The following is a 27,322-nucleotide window of genomic DNA, read 5'->3' on the forward strand; positions in this document are numbered from 1 at the left end:
AGGAACCTTACTCTTAGTGGAACTGTAATGAATGCAATGTATCTAGCAGCGTACTGACGGTTTAGGACAATTCACAGATCCGGGCTCTGCCATCTCCAATGGCGCTCACGCTGGTGTATGGGAACAAGCAGAAACTAATTAGACTCCAAACTCACACCTGCTGCTGGTCTGGATACAGAGGAAACTCGGGTGCTACGGGTGCAAAAGCAGTCTCTCATAGCCGGTGCAACTACTTTCCAAACCCAGCACCCGGGCTGGGGAAGTGGCTCCGTGGTGCAGCTCTTGCCTGGCATACACAAGGCCCCTAGTTTGATGCCTTGTGCACACACACACACACACACACCACTTGATAAATATGACCAATTAAGTTGCACAACATACACTTTTCATTTTTATGAAACTGTAGAGCCACAGACAGCAGTGTGCATCTCCGGACTCTCAGATACTTAGCAAGAGGGGCATTAAAAACTTCCTTCAATCACACAGGCCTCAGGTATGCTCAGCTTTGAGACAGAAGGCCGAAGTCTAATCCCATCACATGTTATTTATGGATCACGTAGAATGAGACAAATGAAAAATTTCAGAATCCTTCTGTATATAAATTTAACAATTCACTCCATGGGAGAGCGGAGTTTACCTGCTAGAGTTTAACAATGCATTGAAGATGGGAACATGGGTGAATGCTGGCCACCTTCTACTGCCTAATCCTTTACCATCACTAAGAAATTCACAGACTGCCCTAATGCAGGAAGGTCAGGGACATAAAATGTCGTGCAGACTTCATGAAAATGTCTACATTCATTTTCTAGGTGGCTTCAAATTGTGGCAGAGACGGAAGCTAAAATAAGCAGTGCAGTCACTAGGAAAACGAGATGAGCTTTCAGGGTTCTCTCATCATCTATGAAACGTGCAGCGGAAGGATTTGAGGAACGCCTCCCACAGAGTCTTCTCCAGGGCAATTGGGTCATTTATATTGTTGCTTCAGCATTTATCGCTAAGGGAAATGTCTAATTGAAACCAATAACATTATATGATGAGAGTGCCGCACCGTTACTCTGTAAATGTGGGTCACCTCTCAGACAGGGCACAAAATTTGCATGGCCACCTAGGAAGGGCTCAGCAGAAGTTTTAAAATGGAGCCTGCAAGACTCACACTGCCGTGCACACCGGGGATCTTTGCTGTGGAACATTATAGATGCAACTGCGTCTAAGTCCGCCCAGTTATTTCTTCTACAGATTCACAGGCAAGATCTTTACCAATGTTTAGGGTTGATGGTGTCATCACATGCCATGTGTGCTGCCTCTCTCTGTACAGAACCCACAGACCAAGACTGCTGTATTTCCCCTCAGAGATTAAAGTTTGACAAACTGAGGGGCCATCGGATGGATGGTAGAGAGCACGCAATGTTCACGTGACTCACAGAAACGTAACTAGCTGAGTTACATGTCCTGCGACACGCTTCTCAACTCCATCACTCATATCCATCAAAGTAAATTATCCACTTAAAAGAGAAAAGCCTCCTATTAGAATAATTACTCTATTTCAAAAGATGGTACCTGAATTGGATCAAGGCTTAAGGAGACAGAATCCCCTGCCTATGCTTTGGTATCTCATTCATTAAATAAAAAACATATTTCATTTTCTCCAACTTTGGCATGACGCTTGGCTCTAAGCTATTATGTGAGAATGCACTGGTCCAAGGAAGTGTCTATGATGGGAGGAGATTTAATCTGACCCCTAAATCGGAGAGTTAGGCAGAGATGCATGAGGAGGCCCCAGGCAGAAATGAGGGCCCTGGTGTCACTGCAGACTGCAGTGACGTGTAGGCCTGGGAGTCAGAGGGAAGAGGCAGGAAGGTCCGGTGGAGATGTGTGGTGTGCTTCTCCCCTAGAAGTCCATGTTTAATGCTCTGTGAATGGAGAGTGATGCTGAATGTGGGCAAAGAATATTCATCTGCCACAGGTGACTGATTTGTGAGGACATGAAGGAGACAGGCTCCCAGCAGAGCCTGGTCCGAAGCCTGCTACACATTCAAGAGGGCAGACAGCTTCCCAAAGGCAGCCTGGGCATCAGCAGTCCTGTCCATTATCAACGATGCATAAGCAAGGTCAGAAGGACGCAGCATTTCGAGTACTCTGTTCATGTCAGCAAAATGACACATCCTCCCTACCCACCTTTGCATGAGTTTATCCAAAAACTGAAACAAGCGACCCATTTATGTATGTAAAGACTGTGTAAACCAGAGTGAAATGCGTAAAGATTGAAGATAAGAGTCAGTGGATGGAAGAAGTAAAATAGTTGAAGCTGTCATCAAGGTGTTTCTCCAGAAAATGCCTGGTGTGGAATCCCAGCACACTGGGAGGCTGAGGCAAGAGGATCAGGAGTTCAAGCCCAACCCGGGCAACTTCTGAACTTGGCAGCCTCACTCAGTCTTAGTAAAAATTTTTTTAAAAAGTTTAAAAAAAGGAGCTGTAGCCTAGAGAGAAGATCTCTGGTTCAATCCCCAGTACTAAGAAAACAAAGACAAAACAACAGAAAATTGAGGAAGGACAGCATGTGTTCCACGAGGACAGAAGACACGTTCACTCTCTCCTCCTCTTCTCCATCTACTTTGCCACCCGAGGCTGCAAGAGTGACAGGTTCTGAAGATAACAATATCACAGCTCCAGGGCTACACTAGCACTCTAAGGGCCCTTAAAGGGAGCTGGGTGACAAAAAGAAATAGTTGGGGGCACCATAGCCTGTGGATCAGGCTAGGTAACAGTGTATCTAAATATGTAATCAGAGACCTCCATCCCTGCATGATGCAACAGAAAAGCTGGACATTGGTACAGTACATGACTCTCACAGGATGAAAGGGATTGCAAAGTTATAACTCCTTCAGTTTCTTTGTATTGACATTCATCAACTATTTCCACATTCGTAGAGTACCTGCCCAGTGACACTGTCTTACGAGCTCAGATGGAGCCAAAGCCAAGCAGGCAGCAGCCCCTGCTGTCTTGGAACCTCCCAGTGACAAGAGGACAGAAAGGCCCCCAGGGAGGGGCACAGGTGTCCACGGGGGCCACAGGGGCTCACCCAGGGTGTGGGAGAGCCTGAGCGACACTTGGACCGCTGAGCCCGAGGCGGGTGGTGGTGGCAGACTCCGCTTTCACCGAGTGAGGGCAAACTGATGCAGGTGGGTGAGAAGAAAGAAAGAACGTGACTGGAGGGTCGGGACCCTTCTTTTCATGTGTTAAAAGCAGACCTGGAGAAAGAGCCAGCGCTGCAGGCGCAAGCTAGGACCCTAGCAGGGGCGAAGCCCTCTACCACTTCTCTTCTCTCTGAAATGGACACAAAGACCTCCCCTGAGAGGAGGGAGGCTGAGAGAGTGGTACAGGGTGCAGAGCAGGGATGTCGTGGTCATCTAGGAATGCAGACTGCATTGCAGCCTGGGGTGTGTGGCAGCACTGAGGTCACGTGTGGCTGAGGTCATGGATGTGTGGCACTACACGAGTCGGTGCTTTCCCCAGCTGCCTTTAGTGTGGTGTTGGTGACCACGGGAACGGAACGAGGTCAGACTGCCAAACCCGGGGATTTTGAAGGTACCCAGTGGTATGTGCAGAGAGTGTACCCAAGACCAGACGACTTCTGCAGAACCAAGAGGGGCGTGCGGGAGTGAAGAGGGAGGAGAAATGGACACGCAGAAGGGATGGCGGATTCACGCCTCGGGGGGTCAAAGGACCGTCGTTGGGTTCCTCAGAGGCAAGAGAAAGCTGAAGTGCAGTAACTCAGGATGCGGACGAGGAGCTCTCCAGTGAAGAGTACAAGGCTGTCACAGGCCACTCAGGCAGAGCTGAGGAGCATGCCTGACACAGGGACGACAGAAGGGGAGGCCCAAAGCAGAAGCAGGTGGCGCAACAGTAGCTATGCCAGCGGTGCCTAGGCACCATCCACGGGCCGGCCCACTTGCAAACTGCCTCTGAGTAGGGACCCCCCAACACGCCACCATGGAAAAAGGCAGACGCTGAGAGTGGGCACCTAGAAAACTCTACGGCCACTTGGCACACTACATCTACTTCTGTGAAATCTAATAAAAATTTTGAGCTTTTGCTTTTAAACTTTGAAAATTCATTTCAGTAACTTGTCTTTTGTTTCACAACAGTGTGAGTGCATCCTGGGAATCTGGGGGACCTCAGTCTGTGTGCACGTGGGCGGAGTGGCAAGGAGCCAGTCCTCTGGCCCTGAGAGGAGCCCTGGTCACAAGGAAGAGCAGCAGTGCGAGGCGTGGTACCATCTGACTCCAAGATGGAAGTGCTGAGGAGGAGAAGAGGACTTCCACAGAGAAGACCGCACTCGTGCAAGCGCTGGTGTCACGAGGACGTGGGAAGAGGCCCACAGCGACAGCCCTGAGGCTGGAGGACCGGGAAGAGTGCAGAGGAAATGCGCAGAGGGCCCGAAGAGATGGAGGTAACTTCTAGGACCTCCCAGGGCTGGGCTCCCCGGCTTCCAGGGTTCAGCCAGCGGGGTGCACGCGGACCTTGAGCGCCCCTGGGCAGTGCTAATGACCAGCTGACTTTCCCATCAGATGCCACCAGGAGGGAAGAAGCTGGGTGTCAGGTGAATTGGCAGCACAGAGACAATAATGTAGACTAAGTGACAGCTTAACATAGGAGTCAGTGGCCGTGACAAGTAGTTTCGGAGACTGTCTAGGCTTTGGACGAGTGTGATTATATTGAACATTTGGTTATACATCACATATGTTTTTATTTCTAAATTCTACACTGGTATCTTTTCCCCACCCTCTTCATTCTGAAAATCAGGCTCTCTAACTGAAACATATCTTTAAGGTGGACAAGGTTGTTTTCTCTCAAAAGTAAAATTGAAAAAGCTTAGGAAAACGCAGACGTTGTCACCCACAGGGGAAACGGGTCCTGCAGGTCAGTGCACGCAGGAACCTGGTTACCTGTAATCCGTCCCATTCACTGGGGTCCACGTGTAGGTCCTGTTGCCTTTGTCGATGTATCTCTAGAAGCAAGTTCGACAGGCTGTTATTATCGCTTCATACGTGTGTAAAACTGTAGCGAGAGACTCTGCAGCGCAATGAACGTTCAGTAGGGCACCCGCTCCTCAAATGCCGGCTATGTTCTAGTCTACATTCATTTATTCTGCTATGGATGCGTGTACCAAAACTTAGGACAGGACAAGTACACAAATAATGAAATGAAGGCGCGTATCAGCAGAAACTCTTCGCTGACAGCATTCCAAATTGACAGCACGTATTGCCAAGCGGCACCCTCAAAGCTTAGAGAGCATTTCCTGCACACCGAATTTTAATAATGAAATCGGACTAGGAACTCTTAGACAAGGCTCAGACATTTCTGTTTTCAATTACATTTAAGAGAGATTAAGAATGTCAGGAAGCGAGTGCCATCAGTGTGACCAGGCGCACACGTGACTGTCTCTGTCCTGCTCTGACTAAAGGTTTATTAAAGCATCATGAGGGGCTTCATTATGCAGCGGCATCTTGTTCGGTGAAGCCCTTAGAGCAGACTTCCCGAACTTGTTGATGAGAAAATAAGACTTAAAGAGGATGTCAGGTACAGAAAATTTCAAGGTAAACAGAAATGACAAATTCAGTCTTAGAGTAACTATGCAGTGCTGTTTGTGTGCATGGAACTCCCTCTGACCACGCGTGCAGCGGACAGAGAGATCAGGCGGGGTGAGGTGGTGTTGGGACTTGCAAGACCCCTTAAAGAATAACTCTTGGCAAATTAGCATCATTCAACTAGTTACAAAAGCTATCAAAATCATATCGGATTAGGGAAATAAAAATATGACGTTACTTTTTTAATATTAGCAGAAGGAACGACCACGCTCACGGGTTTTTAATTTGTAATGAAACAACCATACACACTTCCAGACACAGTTACCACCTAGTTATTTAGTATATTTATTTTCCAACTTCTGACTAAGCTCAAAGATATTCCCATTAATTTTTTGAGGAATTCTTATAGTTTTGTGGATTTTTTTTTTTTTTTTTCTTCTAGAGACAGTTTCTTCCTATGCAGCCCAGGTTGGCCTCACCTTCTCGAGTGCTGGGATTATAGCCATGCACCACCATGCCCGGGTATGTTTGTAAGTATATTTATTACCAACATTTTCAGGAAACATCTACATGAAATAGAATTACATTCTTTTTTTAAAAAAAATTTATTTGTGTGTGTGTGTGTGTGTATGTGTGTGTGTGGCCAGCTCAGCCCACCAGGGGGCGGGGCTGGCTGGCATGTGGTGCTGGGGGATTGAACCGGTCCCTGTGCTTTGCTAAGCTTGTTCTAAGTAGGTGCTTTAGACCACTGAGCCATCTCTCCAGCCCCTAGAATTACATTCTTATTGTAAACCAAAGTAGGTAGTTATAAACAGAGGGTTACTGATGGGGTATATGTAATCAGCATAACTATTCTCAGATTTTGGCAAATAGGATTCACTTGGCATAATAATTTTAATTAGTAGTAACTCCATAAAATTATCAGTAGGAAAACAGGAGACTGCTTGGGCTGGGGAGATGGCTCAGTGGTCTAAGTGCCCACCTGGCAAGCACAAGGACCTAGGTTCGATTCCTGGTACCACATGTTGTGTTGGCCCTAGAAGGTGCTGGGTGTGGTGGCACGTGTCTGTAATCCCAAGACTGGAGAGTCTGGGACAGGAGAATCACTATGAGTCCCAGCTGCAGAGCGAGACCCTACACCAAATAAACACTTAAAGAAAAAATAAAATGAGAGGCTGTTCATAGGCACTAAATTTGTGATCACATATCATTTTCTTATGGCTTCTATGCATTCATTTTTTTGCTGAATAATTAGGTTCCTGAAAGATCTGACCATGAAAAAAGTTTAGTTTGACAAGATCCTGAGCATTCAGAGAGGCATGGCCCTAGACACAAGCTGATTTGATACAAGCTTTGGTGAAAAAGTATTCGGTGAGCCCGATGCGCAGAGAGGCTCCGTGGGAGCACTTCATGAGTGAAGCTGAAAGGGGCGCAAACTCCTGTGTCAAGCACTGAGAAATGCCCTGGCTTCGCTGCTGCCCATCTCGCAGGCACACACAGTTCATGATTTCCTGCAACAAAAATAATGGACTTCGTAGACAACGTCTGGGCTTGACATACAGGACTCAGACACCATGGGTAGGTTTAAAACACACAGCACTGCAACAGGAGGATACTGCACCTGAAACATTCATGCCAAACCCCATACCTAGCAAGATAAATGTAATTTTCTATAATACATAATTTTAAAATCTAAATAATAAGTACAATATTGTAATTGTTTTGATTATTACTAAACAATAAAGACTGGAATTTATGTGTGGCTCCTCTATGTTCTGGCAGTCCGTACAGGGGTTCCTCAGTTCATGAGCTTAATTCTTTCATGATTATGGTGGCAAAGCAACTGGCTGAAATCTGAATCAAATTTTCCCATGCGCTCAACACTGAACCTAACTGCTGAATTTCTAATAATGGTATTAAATGGAAGAGCTACCTGCTAGTGAGGATCTTGCTTCTATCCACTGTCTACTATAGGAGGAGGTCTGCCAAGGAATTCATGAGAAGAACATGTATTGAAATAGGATAGTACTGAAGGGAAGGACATAAGTAGCCCTATTTATAAAATCTGAAATTTCCAGGAACAGAACTTCTGAGTCCTATATATTTTCAAACACTAAGCATGTGAGTGTCTGTTTTGACTCTACGGTGGCCAATGCTCAGCAGATGCATTCCCCAAAGACACTTTACAAGCAAACATGAAACCGATTTATTATATAAGCCAGTGCCTAGTGGGGCAGTTGTGTTACCAGATGGCTTAATTTCAAATTTAAATGCAGGAAAATTATAAAATGTATAAACATTTAAAGAAGATAAGTCAAATAAGAATCAATTAAACAAAAAATTTTTAAAAAGACAAAATAATATGTGGAGCAGAACAATCAGAATACAAATGCACACACCATGCAACACACATAGCTATTAAATATAAACCACAGTATTTCATCATTGCCATTGTATAAAGCATGGCATAAAATTATATGATATATTCAAATGCTTACAATAAGACAAAGACATAACTTTCAAGTATAATTCTTTAAAAAATATATTGCTTATAAACTAGCACATCAAGGAACCTAAAGCATTATTTTTATAAAAATGAAAACACTAAAAATATCTCAGTGAAACTTTTTTCTACTCAAGAATTGTCTTAAAAATAAAGAAAAATTGTTCACTAGAGACATATCTATTCTGTGAGTAAGTGCAGCATTAGCGGAGAGTGAAGATAAATTAGCAGTGTCACTTATTCTTAATGATCCTTGTACCTAAGAATGAACATGAATTAATTCTTACTTACCTCATCTTGAGATTTCACTAGAGTTCTGAAGGTTTTTTCTCCACTTTCTCCATCTATCATTTTATTGCGAATCTAAGGGAAAATGAAATAGCTACTTTATCCTAGGAGCCAAATTCGCCCACTAATGTGTGATGACATTGTTATTTTTCAAAGCTTTCCTTGCTTTAAACACACTGACTCAGTACAGAGGGTTGATTTTAATAGCAATTGGAATGTTCTCTGGGATTGATATAAGTTGCCTCATTATAGTAATTTTAAATTATTATAAACACCCTCGATTAGCCTTTTCAGTCAGTCATTAATCTCTGAAATATAATTAGTAAAAATTAGTCAGTAGACTTATAGACTAGGTATATTTAACTGAAAAGTAACCACTGAGAACTCAAAATACATCCTTCTATCTCTAAGTTGAGGGGCTTTGAGAGGCTAGCTGATCTCCTTATGGAGACCCCTGGGGGTCGATCTACTCCCTGTTACTTTATACTCTTTTACTATATCACATACTTTACAGCAGATATTCACCGCCACCTAAAACAACCTGGAACTGGGCCACAGTCTCAAAGTACTTGCAATAAGTCATCAAATTCTATAGAATACAGTGAGAAAATGTGTAAAATCTGCAAATCAAGTATAAGTCAAAATAAAGTGTGACCAATTATAAAAGAAATACAGCAGCCTTTGCACATATAAAATGAGTTAATTCATCTGGGAAAATTCTAAAAATACGCGTCTAGCACAAGAGGGGCTGCTTTGTCCCTCACTGTCTGAGTGAGCAGCACAAGCCAACTTCTCCACTTCCACCATGCCATCGGCACAACACACAGGGCAACCCCCATGTCCAACACACCACGCCCTCAGCAGATGCTCCTGCACTATTAATCATCATCTTCAGTGTTATGGAAGACCCTCTCACACGAGGTGGAATGCGACTGTTTTGCCATCGTTGTTCCATCAAGAGTCCCGAGACAACATGGCGGCCACTTTCCTCATGTTGCTCTTCTCTGGTTTCACGGCTGGAGCCATAGCAGCCTTTAACTGCCTGAGGAGACCCATCTTTGAGATTGCCATGGTCACTCACAAGTACATTTTGAACTGCAACAGTTAAGCTAGCTTTGTGAGCAGAAAGCGAAAGACCACAATCAGGCTGGAGAGAGAACTCGGCGTCTAAGTGCCTGCTGCCAATGCAAGGACTCGGGTTTGCTCCCAGGTACTGAGGACACAGGGCGTGGTGGTGCGCTCCTGCAATCCCAGCGCTGGAGAGGCTGAGACAGAAGGGTCACTACAAGTCCTAGCTGCACAGAGACCCTGTACCCAATAAATAAGTAAAAAGTAAAAAGAAGAAAAATAAAGACCACACTCTATTTGATTAGTCACTCCCTGTCCTGTACTTCTGGAAGAGAAGAGCCCAGCGTGAACGCCCACGTGTGCTTGTGCAGTATGGACGGACAAGCCAACACACGGTGGCCGCCGGGCAGAAGAATCCCGGCCTCAGACCCCGCGCTTGTTTCCCACACACACTCACCTCCACTTTCATGTCATTCTCCAGCTCTGCATCCAGGAAATCCAGAGTCACGGGCTCCTGAGATTTGGGGTTCTACACGGAAGGCAGAGGTAAGGAAGCATCACACAATCAGTCAGCCACGCACAGAGTGATGCAATCAGTACTTAAATATGAAATCAATGCTGTAAAAATTAGCAATTCACATGAATTGTATAAATATATAACTATAAATACATATATGTACGAGAGTAGAGAGTTGAAACTAAAGATGGAGCTTCCACTGCAGCAAATACTAACTAATCACCAATTGAAAAAAAATCTCATTTCAAATGCTGTTTTCGACTCTGCATTTACACCCACAGTTTTATGGGGCTTTTGAAGAGCCCTTCACAACTGTCCTTTACCAGCATGACAAAAGGCCAAATACAGCTGTGTGACTGCAAAACTAGTGCAACCCACGAGCATGGAAGTTGTAATTTCAATAACAATATAAGTAAGGAAAATACTTTCAGAATCATGTTTGGAGATTGTGAAAAGCAAAACAAACTTTGAGAACTACGCTTCCTTCTGAAAACATAGAAGGCAAAGAGAGAGGCAGCTCTAGTTTACACATTGGAATCTCAGAAATGTTCAGCTTTATTGATTCCTATTAATTCAAAACCCTACGCTCTGCATACAATGAAATTTGTGAGCAAGTCACCTGCAATAAAACCCAGGTGTTGTGGTTAAAGTCCAACAAGAGTCACAAGCCTGTGGGCACTGAACCCCGCTCCTGCTCTGAGTCCCCAGTTTCTTCTGGTTGGAGCACAATAAAAGTTCACTGTGGGACAAGACTGAGCCCTTGCAGTTGTGTCACACGATGTATTAGCCTAGCAGATACACCTCATGTGAAATGTTTTTAGGTGTATTTTAATTTTTCAATTACAAAATGAAGATGCACTGGACTGTTTGACAAGTGAATAACATATATTCATTGCCTTATGGGTTGCACTACAATTTAACAGTTCGCTAGACTAAAAACTGCAGTAGATATGTCATTTTCCAATTGCAAAATGTTAGAAGTTAGATATTAAAATATTTATTAAAATAAATATTACCCAAATGTGACAATTACATAGTGGTAATAAATGCAGAACTATGGTGGATGAGTGCAAGATTTATCAGAATTTTACTAGGAATAGCTCCTAAATATGTCCAGATCATCTGTATTTCCAATTCCATTTGAAGAGAACAGACTTCCCAATACAACGATAGCTAAAATATATTGAAATTAAGCATTTCCTATTTGTATCCTGCATATTTTAGTTTTTTTTTTCTTTGTATTTTAGGGAAGGGTCTACAGGATGTTCAGGGTCTCACTATTAATTGGACTCACAGTGCTCTGCCTGTTTACAGCCTCCCAAGAGCTGGGATTACAGGTGTGCGCCACCACGCCCAGTCTCAATTGCTGTCTCGGTGCGTCCCGGGGGCGTGACCGATGTGGCAGGCCTGGGGATTGTACCACCAGCCCCTGTGCCTGCTTGCAGGCACTTTAATCTGCTGAGCTGTTTGGCCAGCCCTTATGTTTTAGTGTTTACGGCATGAAGTTAGTTTATAATTATAGTAAAATGCCTTCCTTCAAAGAGTACCTCCATTTACATAATGGAAACTTTTAATTCTCATGGATTTTGATGAATCTTAAAGTCAACTAAAAATAATTGTACTTGTCTATTTTAATTAAAATGTTTCACTTGTCTTTTTTAGTTAAAATAGTTGTATCATAAGAAGAATCTATAATACTGCAAATAAGTATTAGATTTTTCCGAAGACATAAACACTGAGCATTCAGAGGAAGGGTCATTTAGATGGAAATACTCATTTGCGATACAGCGTGTTTCCTGAGAAAATACAAGCCTCTGTCGAACTTCCTACAGTCCCTTCATTTATAAACTTAGAAAATCATTAAGGGAGGGACAGTCTACTATTTCAGAATTGCTTAAAGTCTCATAAAATAAAACATTTCCCACAGGCCATATAACACCAACAGTACAAATAACAAATGTAAAAAACAAGGTCAAAATAACCAAAATGATAAGACAAAACCAAAATAAGGATATTTGGCTTGCATGCAATGGACAACCCATAGCATGCCCAGATGCAAACGGCATGCAGGGAGGAGGCATTATTGGGAGGAAGTGGCAGCGCGGGGCGCATGTCCCAATCCAGCATACAGAGACACAGAGGAGAGACTGGAACCAGGAAGGAAAACTCAAAGCACAACTTGTACCCTAAATGGCAACCCAGAGACCACTTTCATGAAGGACAAAGACAATGAAAAATAAAAAACCAGGCTTAAGGAAAGAAAAATTTGTTGCCTACAGCCTGTGGGCTCATTATGGTTTTGAAATTCCTTTTTGAGCTTTTTCAATATTATTCCTTTCCAGGTTTTAGCACTACATGGCAGCAGGTATCATGGCCACCTTTCTTGGGGCTGAGCCAATTCTTGTCCCTTCCTCCCGTTTCTTCCATCTCTTGGTCTTCTTTTTGCAAAAGATCTAGCTCCCTTTGTCCTATCATCTGTCCATTATTTTGTCTTTTCCTATATTTTGAGTCTCTCATATTAGAGAAATGATGTGATATTCAAGCTTGTGTGTCTAATTTATTTGACTTATGGTCCCAGTGCGCATGCAGTGACTCCCAGATTAATCAAATTTATCCTTCTTTATAGCAGAGTGGTTCTCCTTTGCGTCCAATGTGTACTACATACTTTTATCCAAGTTTACTTAACATTCCTTACTACAAAGTTTGGATGTCAACTGAAACAATGATGAAATCATTTGTTCCAATGAAAGGCAAAAATGCAATGACAAATTTAGATTTGAAATAATTAAGTCAGTGTCCTTGTAATACTTAGTACTTCAGAAATACTACCCCAACTGATATTATGTGGTTGCTAGTTTGCCATTTGGGGTTTCCTTAGAATGAAAACAAAAATAAAATAAAGCATTATATGGGTTCTTTATTTTTTATTATATCATAATTGTCACATGCAATATTTGATGAGGATACAAAAAAAGAAACACTAAAATTCACATTACTGCAGAATGGTATAATTTAAGGTAATACATTAAAAACACCATGCATGGAGAGCAACAAAAGTTTAAGAAGGACTATACAGGATTTTAATCTCTACAGGAGTCATAAGACCTGAAGCTTTCACACAGACCAGCAAGGGATTCAGATCATCACAGAGGTTCTAAGCCAGAAGGGACTAATGCGTCCTCTTGGTTGGACTTGGTACTTTAAGAAGAACTTCAAAGCTTTAATAATGATTCAGGAGGCAAATTAACTTAGAATTTGTGGGAGATGGGGTCTGAAATTCGCACACATATTTGTACTGGGGGTGAGAACAGGTCATTCACCTCTGCTTTCCAAGTGAAGACGTGGACCTACTGCAACTAGGCTCAGGATCAGGTCAAGGTACAAGTCTGCTTCTAGGAGAACCAAACAAGAGTTCGGCAAGAAGCGAGGCCTCAGCATTTCTTGGCATTGTACTACATCTGCTAGGCTTCCAACAACTTTTTTCTTAGGAAATGGGAGGCTTACATAGGAATCTTATATAAAGCTGAACTTGCTTTGAAATTCTGAAATCATTTCTAATCTGCAGAAAGTATCTTTTTAGGCTGATTTGTACCTACAGAAGTATGGGTACATCCAGTAACTTCTACATGTTATTGCCAATGGAGAAAAAGGTTTGTAATGAGTCAGGCAGTAAAAATGCATAGTATTTATATGCTATTATCAATAATGCTGATTTACTGTGAAGATATTTCTTTAGTTGTGCTTGTGGAAACTGAAGGAGATTTTGGCTTAAAATTCCTAACTTATGGAAGTTACCACATTGAAATTGTATTTTTACCTGCACTTAGAAGGCAAATTAACCAGCAAATTGCTAGAATCACCCGAATTGATGTGAATTTTACGGTATTTATTAGCAGATTTCTCTTAGAAGCCATCTCACCGTGACTGCCGATTGTTAGGATGATCACACAGTTTCACAGCGGTCTTTGGTTAGCGAACACACACACTCCCGTCCTTTAGCACCTTTTGGCTTCAGTTTATTGGGAGCTGATGCTGGTCCCACCGCATGCTCTGGAGGCTTGCGGTCAGGACAGGCAGCTTTAACTGTAAGCTCTAAGAGCGGAAGCTTGATCTCAAGTCTGATTTAGCAAATCTGAAAGCACCACCCTCACTCAGTTACCTGCACGTTGGGTCTTCTTTGTCTCAGATTAACTGTTGGGATACCCACACCAATAGGCTGGAGTGACAGAGAAATGGTAACCCGTCACATCACTTGTGACACAGGGATGCTTTCGGGGTCAGCTATGTGCTTGATCAGAAACAGATATAACCAGCGTACTCAGATTTCAAAAGATGTGGTATCACATAAAGTTCATGATGAATAAGTTTGTTAAAATGAAAAGTTTAAAACCATTTTTAGTGAATAAAAATGTTACATTAGTAAAAAGCATTTCTAGAGAGACATGACTGTTATTTTGGTATTTTTCTAGTAATGTATTTGAGGAAGTATGAGAGATATATTGTCTCTAATGAAATTTCTACTTTAATGAGAGAGAGAGAAAAAAAGAGAGAGAGAAGGAAGGCATGAAGGGGAGAAAAGGAGATGGCAAGGGAGGGAGAGAGATTGAGAAACGGGTTGCTACATGTACAGGAAATAAATGTGTAAAATGTGACTACTGCAATGTCCTCCCGAGCTTCCTGTGGTGCCAGCCGCATCCTGTAGAGGTGACAGCCTAGAGGACACAATTCCTGAGCAAGCACACACCCCACTGAGGGGATCTGCACCCAAGGGAACATGCAGGAAGCTTGGGGTGGGGCCAGCAGTACAGGGCTTGCGTACTGTGCACAAGGCCCTGAGTTCAAGCCCCAGGGCCACACAGGAACAGTGAAAATCAAACTGAAACCAAAGGAACAAAAAACCAGCTGGAGAGGGAGCCAGCCCCGGCCCCCTTCGCCTCACTACTCCGTGAGGTCACAGAGAGGAGCTGGCGGCCTACAGTGCCTGGGAACCGCGAGAAGACAGCTGTGCATCTATGGACACCTCTGTATTCTTCCTCTGGTTTGCTGCCTTGTCACAGCCACCTCCACAGATTAAGCAACTATTCTAGGACATGAAAAAGTTAACAGCATCCCAGTGCGCTCCTTTGTGTCCTGCAGGGATCTCACATGAGGTACTGAACGAAAGGCAAGCTCTACTCTAACACTGTTGACTTATTTTAATGTTGTCTTCTAAAACAAAGATGACTCGTAATTTTCTATTCAATAAATACGTATGTCAGAATTGGTCAAAATGGCATGCCTAGTCAATAGACCTGGCTATTTTAATGAAAAAGGGCAGAAATATAAAATGCACTTTGAGATAAGCCAGGAGACATACTATCATGCTATTCAAAATGTAGCCCTGTGGGTAACAGGCTCTGTGGATAAGCCAACGATTCCTTAGAGCTCGGTGTGCAAACAGCTCAGTTACGTCATTTACTGATGTCCTGGGCTTGCTAAAGAGCACTTGGGTTGTTTTACACAAAACACAACATGGTAATGAAATATTTTAAAATAAGATTATAATAGCAGTAAGAAAATATGAGATATTGAACAAGGTGTATATATTTGCATAAATTGCATTTTCACCTTGTTAGATGATAATGAATACTATAGACGTAGAAGTATTGTCTTTTATTTTTATTGATGAATTACTGATGGAAGAATAATTTTACTAGCACGCATCTGCTGCTGCTCTGACACTCCCTCAGCTTCCCAGCCACTTTTGTCACCTCTCAGGACACTCTTGTATGAACCCGCACAGCTTGCACTTTTCCGTGGGACAGACGTCGCGGCATTTACTGTGATGGAAATTTTGATGATGAAAATTCCACGCGAGTTTTAGAATGAAGTGGCACATTGATTACGCAGACTTGTTTTCTTTGGGTCATCTGCAGACAGTATGCTTTGCAGTGTCTTTTTGTTACATGCTTTTTTAAAACAAAATCTACACTAAAATAGGAAAAGTTAATTTAAGCTAGCCTTTCTTAAATATCTCTACAATTCTGTATTTTTCTTGTTATTTTATGAATTTAGTGCACTGACTACCCCAGTAACAAGGGAAATATATATATATATTTGCGGAACCGGGGATTGAACTCAGGCCCTTGCGCTTGCCAGGGAAGCGCTTATTCCACTGAGCCATCTCCCTGGCCGGGAAATATATACTGACATAATAGAAACTAATAAAATATTTTCTATGTAAATACTTGTCATTAGGAGAAGGTAAAGGGGAACATCTTCTTCAGATGATTAGCTTTTTCACCATGAAAACAATCCAAGCTGCTATTACCACTGGACGATAGCTTTAATTACAATCCCTCCACTGAATATGTAATTCTCTCATTATTAATCTTTGTCTATGATACATTTTAGTTCATTTAGGGGAAGAATAAGGTCTACAACCAGAAATGTAGGGATCTTCTGCACATTTTAGCCATTACATTTCATTGCTCTTAGATTACTCAGGAGGATGTAATTTAAAATACTTTCAATATACAAAGACAAAGAATAATGCAAAAATGTAAGCTTTGTTTGGCATTTAAAAATATGAATGTTTTCAACTATGGTGTACATTCTAGGCTGGTTAGCTGGTCATAAGCAACTGCTTACATGAAGGGGACGCAGCACAGCCTGCGGTCCAGGACTCTGCGAGCGGAGCCTAGAGCAGCCGGGCTGCACTTCTGTGAGGGCAACACACTTGAAAATGATGGAGCGTTAGCAGCAGCTTCATTTGCTAAGCACATCTTTATACCCCAGTTGACTGTGAGGGACGATAAGCCCCAAAGCAGGAAGAATTAAATTAGGGAAGATAATGTATTTTCTAAGAATTAAATTAGGGAAGTTAACATATTTTCCTTTTTCTTTTTGGTATCAGGCATTGAACTCAGGACTTTGTGCTTGCCAGGCAGGCGTTCATCCCACTGAGCTATTTCCTTGGCCAGAAGTTCATTATCATGCATAATCTTATCTAGCATGTATTAAATAATTTATTTCATTTAATATGGTTTTACAATTAGTATCAGTGGCTCTTAAGTACTGATTTGAACAACACTTAAATGACACAGGTTCACAAGTGTGTGAGCGTGTGTGTGTGTGTGCATGTGAGTGTGGGGGGGTTGCGTGTTAACATAACTAACACTGCAAACCATCACCAGAGAGCAAGGCCAGGCCTAAGTATGGAGGCTTGGGGTAAAATATCTCCAAAGTTAAAACAAGAACATAAAGATGTTTATAAAATAGCAATTATATAGGATTTTGTCTAATTTCAGAATCAGCTGGGTACATGTGGCCACTAATGCCTTGTTAAGAACTAGTGGAAAGAAAGTGGGAGGAGCTGAAGGTGATATGGCGTGGAAATATGGAAACACTCTGCACCTCTGGAGGACGGGCATACAGGCGAGGGCCACACGGCTGCTCCGTGGAATGTTACTGCTTCCAGAAAATTCCGCTGAGGAAGTCCCAGTCCACATCTGAAGCTCACCACATAGACTCTGCTCACTAGCATGGGGCCTGCCTTTCCACGCCCGCCCCCGAGGGGAGAGGAACCCTGGGACAGGGAGGAGATGAGCTCCAGGAGAGAGGCACAGCCGTGGGGGACGTGGCCACACACAGAGCGGTCCCCAGCTACAACCAAGGCAGCAAGTGGGGTTAATGCAAACAAAGCCCAAGATGTGACAAGGGCAATGTTTGCAACAACAGCATTAGCTCAGCTAACTGGTGAAGAATCCTAAAATCTTTTTACACACTTTGGTGTATTACCAACTCTAGTCTTGCCATCAAGGAAAGGGCCACACTGCAGACTGTCCCTCTGTACTTAATGCTATAAAGTAATCTTAAAAGGACAACCTAATAAGCACATTAACCCCTAATTTTACAAAGTACAATTCACTGTGAACACATTATATACATACCTTTGGCTGAAGATTTGGATGTAGCAAAACATATCCATTAGGATCAATAGCAAAATAATAGCCATTGGGGCACAGCTGGAAAAAAGACCAGAAAGCATTTAGGGCATCCTGACTCACAATCAGAATAGCACTAGTTCTTTAAAAAATCTTTTGCTAAATTATTTATTAACACATTGTATCGCATGCAACATGGCATCCTTACATTTCATTTTATTAACATGATTTTTTGTTAAGGCTACTGCACGTAATTCCTCAGAATGGGTTACATGCTTTATGGACAAGCTGAAGCAGCAGCCAGTTCCGAGCTAGGAAGGGACGGTGGGAGAGTGACTGATCTTACTGTGAAGCGCGGCGTCAGCCTCTTAATGTCCTCCAGGGAGACATCGACGCCCATCACCCCCAGGATCAGCTGGTTCTGTGGCGAGGAGGCAAGGAGATGGCGCGCATAAGACTGAGGTCTACCGGTTTCCACAGTTACTGTGTACGTTTGCCATCTTCCTGCAGTAACGGCTCTAGTTCAGAGTAGCTTAAATATTTGTATGAAGATGACGTACGTTTGTTGTCAATTTAAAAGGATTGTCAGCTCTGTTTTCTGTAATTTTATCACCATTGCTATTTATTTGTATGAAATCTTGATGAGTTTAAAATATGATATATACGAAATTTGAACTCAACCTGTGAAACTTAAGTACTTAATGAAACTGTATCTCAATGTAAAATTTTTGAACACATAAGAAAAGGATTTAGACAACAGCCTCCTTGAGTTCCAATACTCTGAACTCAGAGACATTTAAGAAGATAATGATCCCCAAAGAGAAATAAATAATGTTTAATATGGCTATATTATTAAAATAAGGAATTGAGATTTATAACTGAATATCCAATGTTCAAGCACAAAGGACTTTATTAATACATAAACCAGGAGCGAATATCCCCTCAAATTAGGAAGATCATCTACATTATGCAGTTAAGTTTTTAATACCAGTTCTGCAGTCTCTCATTTGGAATCAAACTAAGAAATAGGAATACAATCCTGAATTTAAATCAAAAGAACTTAACAAATAAGAAAATAAGTACAAGGTATTTTTAGGTATTTTGAAATAATTATTCAGGATGTTCAAGAGATAGCATTTCATTGCGTTGACAGTATTACCAGTGCTACAGAAATCAAGTGTTTCTATGAAACTCACTAAGTCTTTTTCCTGTATCTTTTTTTTTTTTTTTTTTTTGGTGGTACCGGGGATTGAACTCAGGACCTTGTGCTTGCCAGGCAAGTGCTTATTCTACTGGGGTATCTCCCCGGCCTTTTCCTGTGTCATAAAACAATAGGAAAAATCTTATATATCAGATCTGTAAATTACAAGCTTACTTAAAAAAATCTACTGTGTGAGTCACATGTTCATCTGCTGTGTAATTAGCCCGCGTCTGACCCCTGTTCTCCTGGGACAGAGTTACACGCAGCAACTCTGACTGTGGCCTGGAGAAGCCGGGAAGCTGCACCCGCCGCCTGCGGCCTCTGGACAGGCGCTCTGAGCAGGTCTCCTCACAGAGATATCTCACTACACTGAGGCTCCACGTCCCACTTTATCATTTATTGTTATTAATTTTATCAATTAACTTTTAACCTTTAAGTTGGTCTCATTTTCAGATTGGCCAGTTCTGTTGAAGACCGGAAGAGTTCCAGTAATAACAAGGCCCAGTTCCTAAAAATAGACGGAAAGAAGAGAAAAATGAGTTACGAGTTCAATTTCTCCTTTTGCCTCAGACTCTGATATCTCAGAATAATTATTCCATAAAAAGCCAGAAAAATACTAACACATTTTAAGATATATTTGTTTAATTTTTTAAAAAATCAAGAAAATTTAAAAATAACAAAATGTGCTATGTAATTATTTAAGAAGGTGATCTTTAAGTAACAACTGTAAATAACCTAAATAAACACGATCATCTTGCACGAGTAACATGTAGCCTCTTTCTTACTTTACTGCAGCCAGACCTAGCATCTTTTCTTGTAGTGACAGCTTATCTATGACCAGGGTCCTCCACACGCACAGTGGCATTAAAATAGTTTTTCAAATGATTTAATTCCTTTTTTGTGCCTTCATTCTTAAATTTTCAATAATACACAAAAGTTTCATGCTATATCACAAATGAGGTGAATAACAGAAACAGAAACATACCATTGATACTTTATTTTTAGAATATTCTAGATGAATACTATGCTGCTCAGAAGGAGCACTACTATTCCTAAGTATTCCTGCACAGCAAATACAACTTTTTGACAAAGTAAAATAATGTAGAAAGGACTGCAGCTATTACATAGGAAATCTCTTTCTGAGCTATTCTAGCATTATGAAAATAATGCTACTCTAGTAATCACTGTGCAGATAATTTCATATACTAAATGAATTCATGGAGAATAGTATCAGCAGTTGCTTTTTTATAAAAGATTTATTTATTTATTTGGAACAGGGTCTCACTATGCAGCTCAGACTCATAGTGATCCTCCTGTCTCAGCCTCCCCAGCACTGGGATTACAGGCCTGCGCCACCAAGTCTGGCTTCAGCGGGTGGCATGGTGCAGAGCAAGCATGCCAGTAAGGGGCTCCTGGGATTGAACCCAGGTTCTTGCACTTGCCAGGCAGGCACTTAGACCACCGAGCTGTGTCCCTGGACCCAGTAGTTGCTTTTTCATTTTTGATGTCTGTGGTCATTGAGAGAGAGAGAGAGAGAGAGAACATCCATTACTATTTCATGTTAAGCATTTTCAACAAAATGTATTCATAAGGAAATAGTGAATTTACCAAACTGGCAAAATATTTATCATCCTCTGAAAAATAATCTCAAACTAAAAGGTCACCAACTCCATTCTGATTCCAAAACCAGCATGGAAGTGTTCCCAAAAGGCTGTGATTTTTAATTGTGTCCATGGGAACCCCCAAAATGACAGAAACAAAAGAGTAGAGACAATCATATAAAAGACTCTAGAAGCACAGGACAAATTGGGACAAAGAAAATAAGAGAACTGCAAATGCTGGGCAGGCAGGTGCGCGAGGACTCGCGTACTCGCTTTCCGTTTAGTTTTAAGAGGAAGCCAGTGAAAATACCCTTACTCACACAAGTTAATATTCTCAGCGAAAGCACTCCACCTCAATAGTGTGAGAATATAGATTAATTCCTCACTGCCCAAAAATAATTCGATGAAGATTACTTTGGAGACCTTTCTGAGTTATAATTTATTGGTGCAGTTTTTCAAATGTCACTGTGCACTAAAACAAGATGGATATGGGCATAGCCTCTTCCTTTGTGTGATTGCTGCATTTGTACAGGCTTCTAGAACACAGCCATGCGCATCCTCAACGGAGATGCTCGGCCGCGAGCCTCATGGGGCTTCAGGCCCCGCGCACGCCATCCCCACGCCTGCCCTCACTTATCAGTGCACCCAAGAGTGCACCCCACGCCTAGATGCAGGGCCACCTCAGGGGATTAAAAGGGAAAGAAAGAAATTTGCTGTCCCTGGGATTGCGTTTTTCTGGAGCTCAGCTCTTTGTATGAGATTTATCTATATATTTTATTTACTTTGTTCCCCACATAAACTGATAATCTCTTTTGTGTGATTGCTGCATTTGTACAGGCTTGTGCTAATCTTGTTTCAGTCCCTGTGCCTTATTATCTCAAAAGGTGACCATAGTAGTACTACTTCTGTTCTCCCAAATTTAAATTAGAGCTCGCTCCTCAACACCATAGAGAACTGCCTTGTACTCAGATGTGCAGCTAAAATGTCACTATTGTAAAAGCGTCTCTCGCTCTTGCTTTCACTCTCTCGCTCTCCCTCTTGCTCCCCCAAATGCATGACCTCTTTCTTTTGAAAAGCCAGTGTTCATTTAATATTCCATAGCATATTTACTACATTTTATCTTGAAACATACCTTTATATTTGTAATTGTTTATTTGGTACCAGGTACGTTGAGTTTCTTGTGTGCAGTGTGTATTTTGTTTATAAAAGTTACTTAAGGCGGAGTATGCTGACGCACACCCTAATTCTAGCACTCTGAAGGCTGAGGCAAGAGGATCACTGAGCATTCAGGGCCAGCCTGAACTCTATAGTAGAACTCTATCTTAGAAAGACAAATAAATAAATCATATATATATATATATATATATATATATGATGGGTCACATCGTCCTCAAATCAATAAAAACATTGCACTCTGCCTACTGAAGAGCCAATTCGTGTGTCTCTTATTTTACACTGACATCCAGCTTGCACAATAGACGTTTCCTAATGTCAGTTGTACTCTCAGTAGCAGCCCTGCCAGCACTGCAGATATTCTGGGTAATGAACTCCTGGTCATCGGAAACTAACGGGCAATGGTTGTTCACTCCTCCTAATATACACTGTCCCGTGACAGACTTGGAAGAGTGAAACATTTTGGCCACAGATGTAGATGACCATGTGACCCTAAGTAAATAAGTGACGTCAAGAAGAACAGGAGGCAGTCACTTTGCTGGGACTGGAGGTCCCAGCAAGCTTCCCTTTATCTTGGCCAGCAGGCGAGGATGCTGGCTAAGAGCGCCTATTTTCTCCCAGCTTCCTGTAGATGTTTATTTTCTAAGAACCAAATGATAAGTAATTCTAAACGGATTCCATTCTTCCCCTTGGGTTCATCTCTACATTTAAAACAGGAGTAACCACACATAACTGGATTCCAAGTGGGGAAGAGGTTACTATGGAACCAGTACCTAGTTTTCAGGGCTTGGTATTTTGGTTTTCTCCACTATGTTATTTCAGTAAGTCATTAGGAAGCGCTTCAAATTATGACCAAGCATAGGAATAAATATGAGCTGATGTAATTATTTCTTTCATGTCAGAAAAACAAAAGAAATCAAAGCAAGATCAAAAGCAGGGATTTTATATGAAGAGGTGATAAGGTATGTACTGATTTCAGGGCAGAATAATATTTTTGTTTGTCTAACTGAATATACTTCTGAGTTTTGTGAGTCAGGTTCCAGGTGAGCAGGTCGTACAAATTTCTCTTAGCTGACATCCACTTGAAAAATATATTATTCACAATTCTTGTTCGAAGTCTGAAGAAATACATACTCTTCTACATTCCTATAGGCTTTGCTCTTTATGTTAAAAATTCAAAATGGTCCCTAAATGTGATAAATTCATAATTCCACGTTAGAATTCTACATTCTCAAGAGATGAACTGCAAAATAGCACTATGTGTGTGGTTCGCTATTTTATACCAATCTAGGATTTTATTCAAGCTCTCCAAATTCTTGCAGCTGTGTCTGCAACTGAAGAACTTCAGGAAGGGCTGCATAAGAGTAAAGGAGTTCAACTAGGACAAAGCCTCGCTCCGGCATCTCCGGCTCAGCACCCCAAGCTCTCACCAGCGCATCCAGGTACACGTTTGTCCACTGGACTTTTCTAGCTTTTTCTCCTGCTAAAACCATCGGTCTTCCCAGAACATCGAGATATTCCTATTTGTAGAAGAAGAAAGAGTTGTGGTTCAAAACCAGGAATGCTTTGTTTAAAATATCTGTGAGGGAAAATGTTAATCTAGAGTTAAACATGAATACAGAAGTAAATTATTGGGAGAGAGAGAATACGGCCATAGAATCAAATTATTGAGAGATTGAATGTATGAGCACTGAATTTCTTTCTTTTTTTTTTCTTTGTATTTTAAGCAAGGGTCTACAGACTGTTCAGGGTCTCACCCTAGGTCAGACTCGTAGCGATCTGCCTGTTTACAGCCTCCCAACAGCTGGGCTTACAGGCATGCGCCACCACGCCCAGTATTATCACTGAATTCCTACTTTGGACATTCCATAAGTAGTTATTCCTAACCTTTCTGAATCATCAATATATGACTTATTTATGCACTATATTTATTCCAGCTTTTCCCCAGTGACAGGCAGAATGTTGTTTTCCCAAGTTAGGGCCAATGTTAAGTGAAACATGTTCCTTGTGAATATTTTATGTTGATCTAAACCATTAAGACTGTGGTTTTTCTGTATGAAATTGAACAAATTTGAAACAATAAAGCAACTACACACTGACTTTCACATCACACATTGTTTGGCTGAAATTCACAACCACATTTAAACATATCAAACAATAAGTGACGTGCACTCAGCGTCGACATCAGACCCGAATGCAGAGCGTTCAAGGAACGCCGCGCTCACCCTCACAAAGCCTGAGCTATCCAGGCTGAGCGGGGACTGCCTCTCACACGCAGACTCTTAGCTATCTTTAAAGTTGAGCAACAATTTTAAAGAGCAATCTCTGAATATTTCAGAGTACTACATATTTAAATAAATTTAATTACTGCATTCTACTGAATTTCCTTAACACACACGCTTTCCACTAAGTGTCACAGAATCAGCCCCTTGAAACTCCAGTTGAACAGGGAAACAGGTCTGCAGTGGGTGCTCCGAGCATCTGAGTCTAAGCAGGAGCTCATGCACGTCTCCGGAATGAGGAGCGCTCCGCAGTCTGCGAGGCCAGGAACCTGCCGCCATGATGTGGTAGACAATCAAGGTCAATGGCCTGAGGCCGCCCCCCGCGTTAGTAAGTGATTTTCCTCATTTCTCATGCTGCTTTTAACATCTGAGCAAAGCAATAATCTCATAGTCTTTTTTATCTCAAACTTAGGGTGCTCAGAAATACTGGGAATCTTAACGAAATAAGACCAATACGTCACCACTCTACGTACTATTTTAGTACACATAACATTATGGATCTTTTCATTTCCACTGCTCTCAGCATCATGAACATATTTAAATTAGAAAAGGAACTTTTGAGTTTTGTACAAATAAGACTCAAGTATCCATACCTGAGTATTAATTCTTATTGCTCCAATGGAAGGGATCTCATAATAATAACCTGAAATATACACACATTATAAACATCAATATTATATCATAATAAAGAGCCACAGAAGTCGTCTTATTCTTTGTAGTGAAAAAGCACATTCCTCTCACTTCTAAATTGAATAAAAATGAAAGTATAAGTACAAATGAATTCAGAAAATGTTTGATTCACAAAATTCACATGACTGTATAAGCTTTGTGAAAAATGGTATTTTAAAGTATCCTCTGTTTAAAGTAGTAGGAAAACTAGCGTCGTTGTAATATTTTTTGCACTGGATAAATTATTAAATATGCAGAAAGATATACCATTATAATGCACATGTAAAATGCAACTTTCAGGATATATTCAGGTTCTTGTTGCTATGGCTTCATCATTTATTTTTCAAATGCTATAATTTTTGTAAGTACAAAGGAAATATGGGCTCATAGGATGAAATGTAAATTATCTAGGAGTGTATGAGACACTTTCAGAAAAGTCATTCAGGTACTGAGAGAAAAAAATATACACATGCCATGTGGTCATTTGTCAATTATATAAAATTCAGGTATTCTTTCATTCCTAATTCTCCACATAAAATTGTAACTGTTATGTATTATTAAGTATCACTCAATATAATGTACCTTTTATGAATTTAGGACATCATGATCAGAGGTCTGACATTTTTATATCATAATACTAATGTCAAAATTTATTGTGTGTTTTCTTTGTGGAAGGCATGTTCAGAGCTGTACTTCTGCGTCAGTTCTAGTAGAAATTAATCTCAACTGCAGGTAATGTAAAATGGCAATGCAGGCCTAACAACAATGGCCAGAATATTCCTTGTAATGAAGCGCAGCCAGGAAAACATGCTACCTTTGTTCTCACAGGCCATCCACTGGATGGGTCCGCGGTCGTAATTGTGCTGACCAACCGAAAACGTGAAGACTCGCACCTGGGTGAGGAGGAGACAGGAGTAAAGCCCGCAGGCTGACGGAACATTCACTGAAGAGCAAAGCCAAGTAGCAAACTCAAGATAAATACATACATAAGAGCAAGTTTTCTACGTAGTTTACTCTGAGAAGAAAACCTGAGTTCAGTAAACAATTCGGAGAGGCACCAGAGAAACCCTACCCTGCCCCAAGCACAGACACCCAGCTGGAAGGAGCACTTTGGGGCCAGGCTGCGCTAGCAGAACAATGCACCTTTCATCTCCCTTTCAATTTAACCTCCCTCACCTGGTGACCAGAGTCACCTTACACAGGGCTGTAGCAAAAGACCACCCGGTGCCACCGGGAGACTGTGAGGAACCTCCGCAGAAGAGGTTGCCTCAGGTCTGGGTACCTGCGGCAACTCAGTAGAAGTTCTGCTGCATGCACACCACAGACACAAGTCAGGTGCGCCTGTGCGAAGTTGGTGCCGCACTCTCCGGGAGGGTCCCGGGCACACGTGCCCATCTCAGGCCCCCAGCTCCTTCCCAGCCCATGTGATGCCTACTGGAGGTATAAGTGCTAATTTATAAAAGGAATGTCCTGCTGTGCTCTGCTCAGACGTCCGAGGCAGGCCTCGCTCCAGGCATGACTGAAATGTCTTGGGGCATTTCTTTTTCTTTTTTTCTGTATTTTTAGGTGTGTGTTCAGGATCTCACTACTAAATCAGACTCATAATGATCCGGCTGTTTACAGCCTCCCAAGAGTTGTGATTACAGGCGAGCACCACCGCATCCAGTCTCAACTGCTGTCTCAGCGCACCCTGAGGGCGGGGCCAGCACAGCAGGACTGGGGATTGAACCCCCTGGCTCCTGTGCCTGCTTGCAGGCGCCTTAATCCACTGAGCTATCTGGCCAGCCCTGAGTTGACATTTCTGTTTCATCTATTTAGCTTTTGCCCGCTGCTACACGGTGCAGATCTTCGCAGAAAGGCCCATCTGTTATTCTTCCATTGCTCACGAACCCACACATCATGATGATCCTGAGCCCCGAAAGGCGCACGGGAAGTCGCTGTGCCTGAACCCCGGCTTCGTTGGAGCTGTCGTGTGGGAGTCCATCTGGCAGCACACTCGGCTGACTTTTAGTAATTTCAAAATTGTTAATGAAAAATGACCGGATCTGGGTTAACAGCAGAGGTGGCTTTCTGGGGCTTGGGCCTTCGCCTTCTGGTGTTTCTCTTTCTCTTTTTTCCTACTCTGCAGGAATTCTCCCTCGAATTTCTTTCTCTTGACGTGGGGTGGGGTCGGCCTGTCGTGCTGCTGCTGTCCTGGCTGAGCGCCCCGCAACCACCCTATCGGAAAAGTCCATTTAACTTTCTGCTCCTCCACAGTCGTGCCTGGAGCCAGGAGCACATTCCAGGTGCTTCAGAAAGCACTTAGTAGGTCCTTCACAGGCGTGCAGGAGGCCGGCCTTGGATATCTGAGCACAGCGGGTCCACCCAGTCCCACTCCCACGCCATGCCACCGTGAGGCGTGAGGCAGGGACAGGGCACCTGAGATGATTGTCTGTGCTCTGGCAGGCGAGCACTGCCAGCAAGAGAGGCCACGCCGCATGGTCACATGGCCTGAGGTCATTCACATA

General features: G+C 42.2%; 1 protein-coding gene across 1 annotated transcript in view; it reads right to left on the reverse strand.

Annotated features, from left to right (window-relative positions):
• Positions 1-27,322, reverse strand: part of Cacna2d1 (calcium voltage-gated channel auxiliary subunit alpha2delta 1) — a 348,148-nt gene that overhangs the window by 33,093 nt on the left and 287,733 nt on the right. The window contains exons 13-22 of the mRNA XM_012516489.2: positions 25,630-25,708; positions 24,740-24,789; positions 23,295-23,384; positions 19,521-19,598; positions 18,236-18,310; positions 17,896-17,970; positions 14,124-14,180; positions 9,905-9,976; positions 8,383-8,454; positions 4,947-5,008 (exon numbers count right to left, since the gene is read on the reverse strand). Coding sequence (XP_012371943.2) covers positions 4,947-5,008; positions 8,383-8,454; positions 9,905-9,976; positions 14,124-14,180; positions 17,896-17,970; positions 18,236-18,310; positions 19,521-19,598; positions 23,295-23,384; positions 24,740-24,789; positions 25,630-25,708 — 710 coding nt within the window. The remainder of the gene's footprint in view (positions 1-4,946; positions 5,009-8,382; positions 8,455-9,904; positions 9,977-14,123; positions 14,181-17,895; positions 17,971-18,235; positions 18,311-19,520; positions 19,599-23,294; positions 23,385-24,739; positions 24,790-25,629; positions 25,709-27,322) is intronic.

The sequence above is a fragment of the Octodon degus genome, unplaced genomic scaffold (genome assembly GCF_000260255.1).
Source record: "Octodon degus isolate 3935 unplaced genomic scaffold, OctDeg1.0 scaffold00108, whole genome shotgun sequence".
Taxonomy (NCBI): domain Eukaryota; kingdom Metazoa; phylum Chordata; class Mammalia; order Rodentia; family Octodontidae; genus Octodon; species Octodon degus.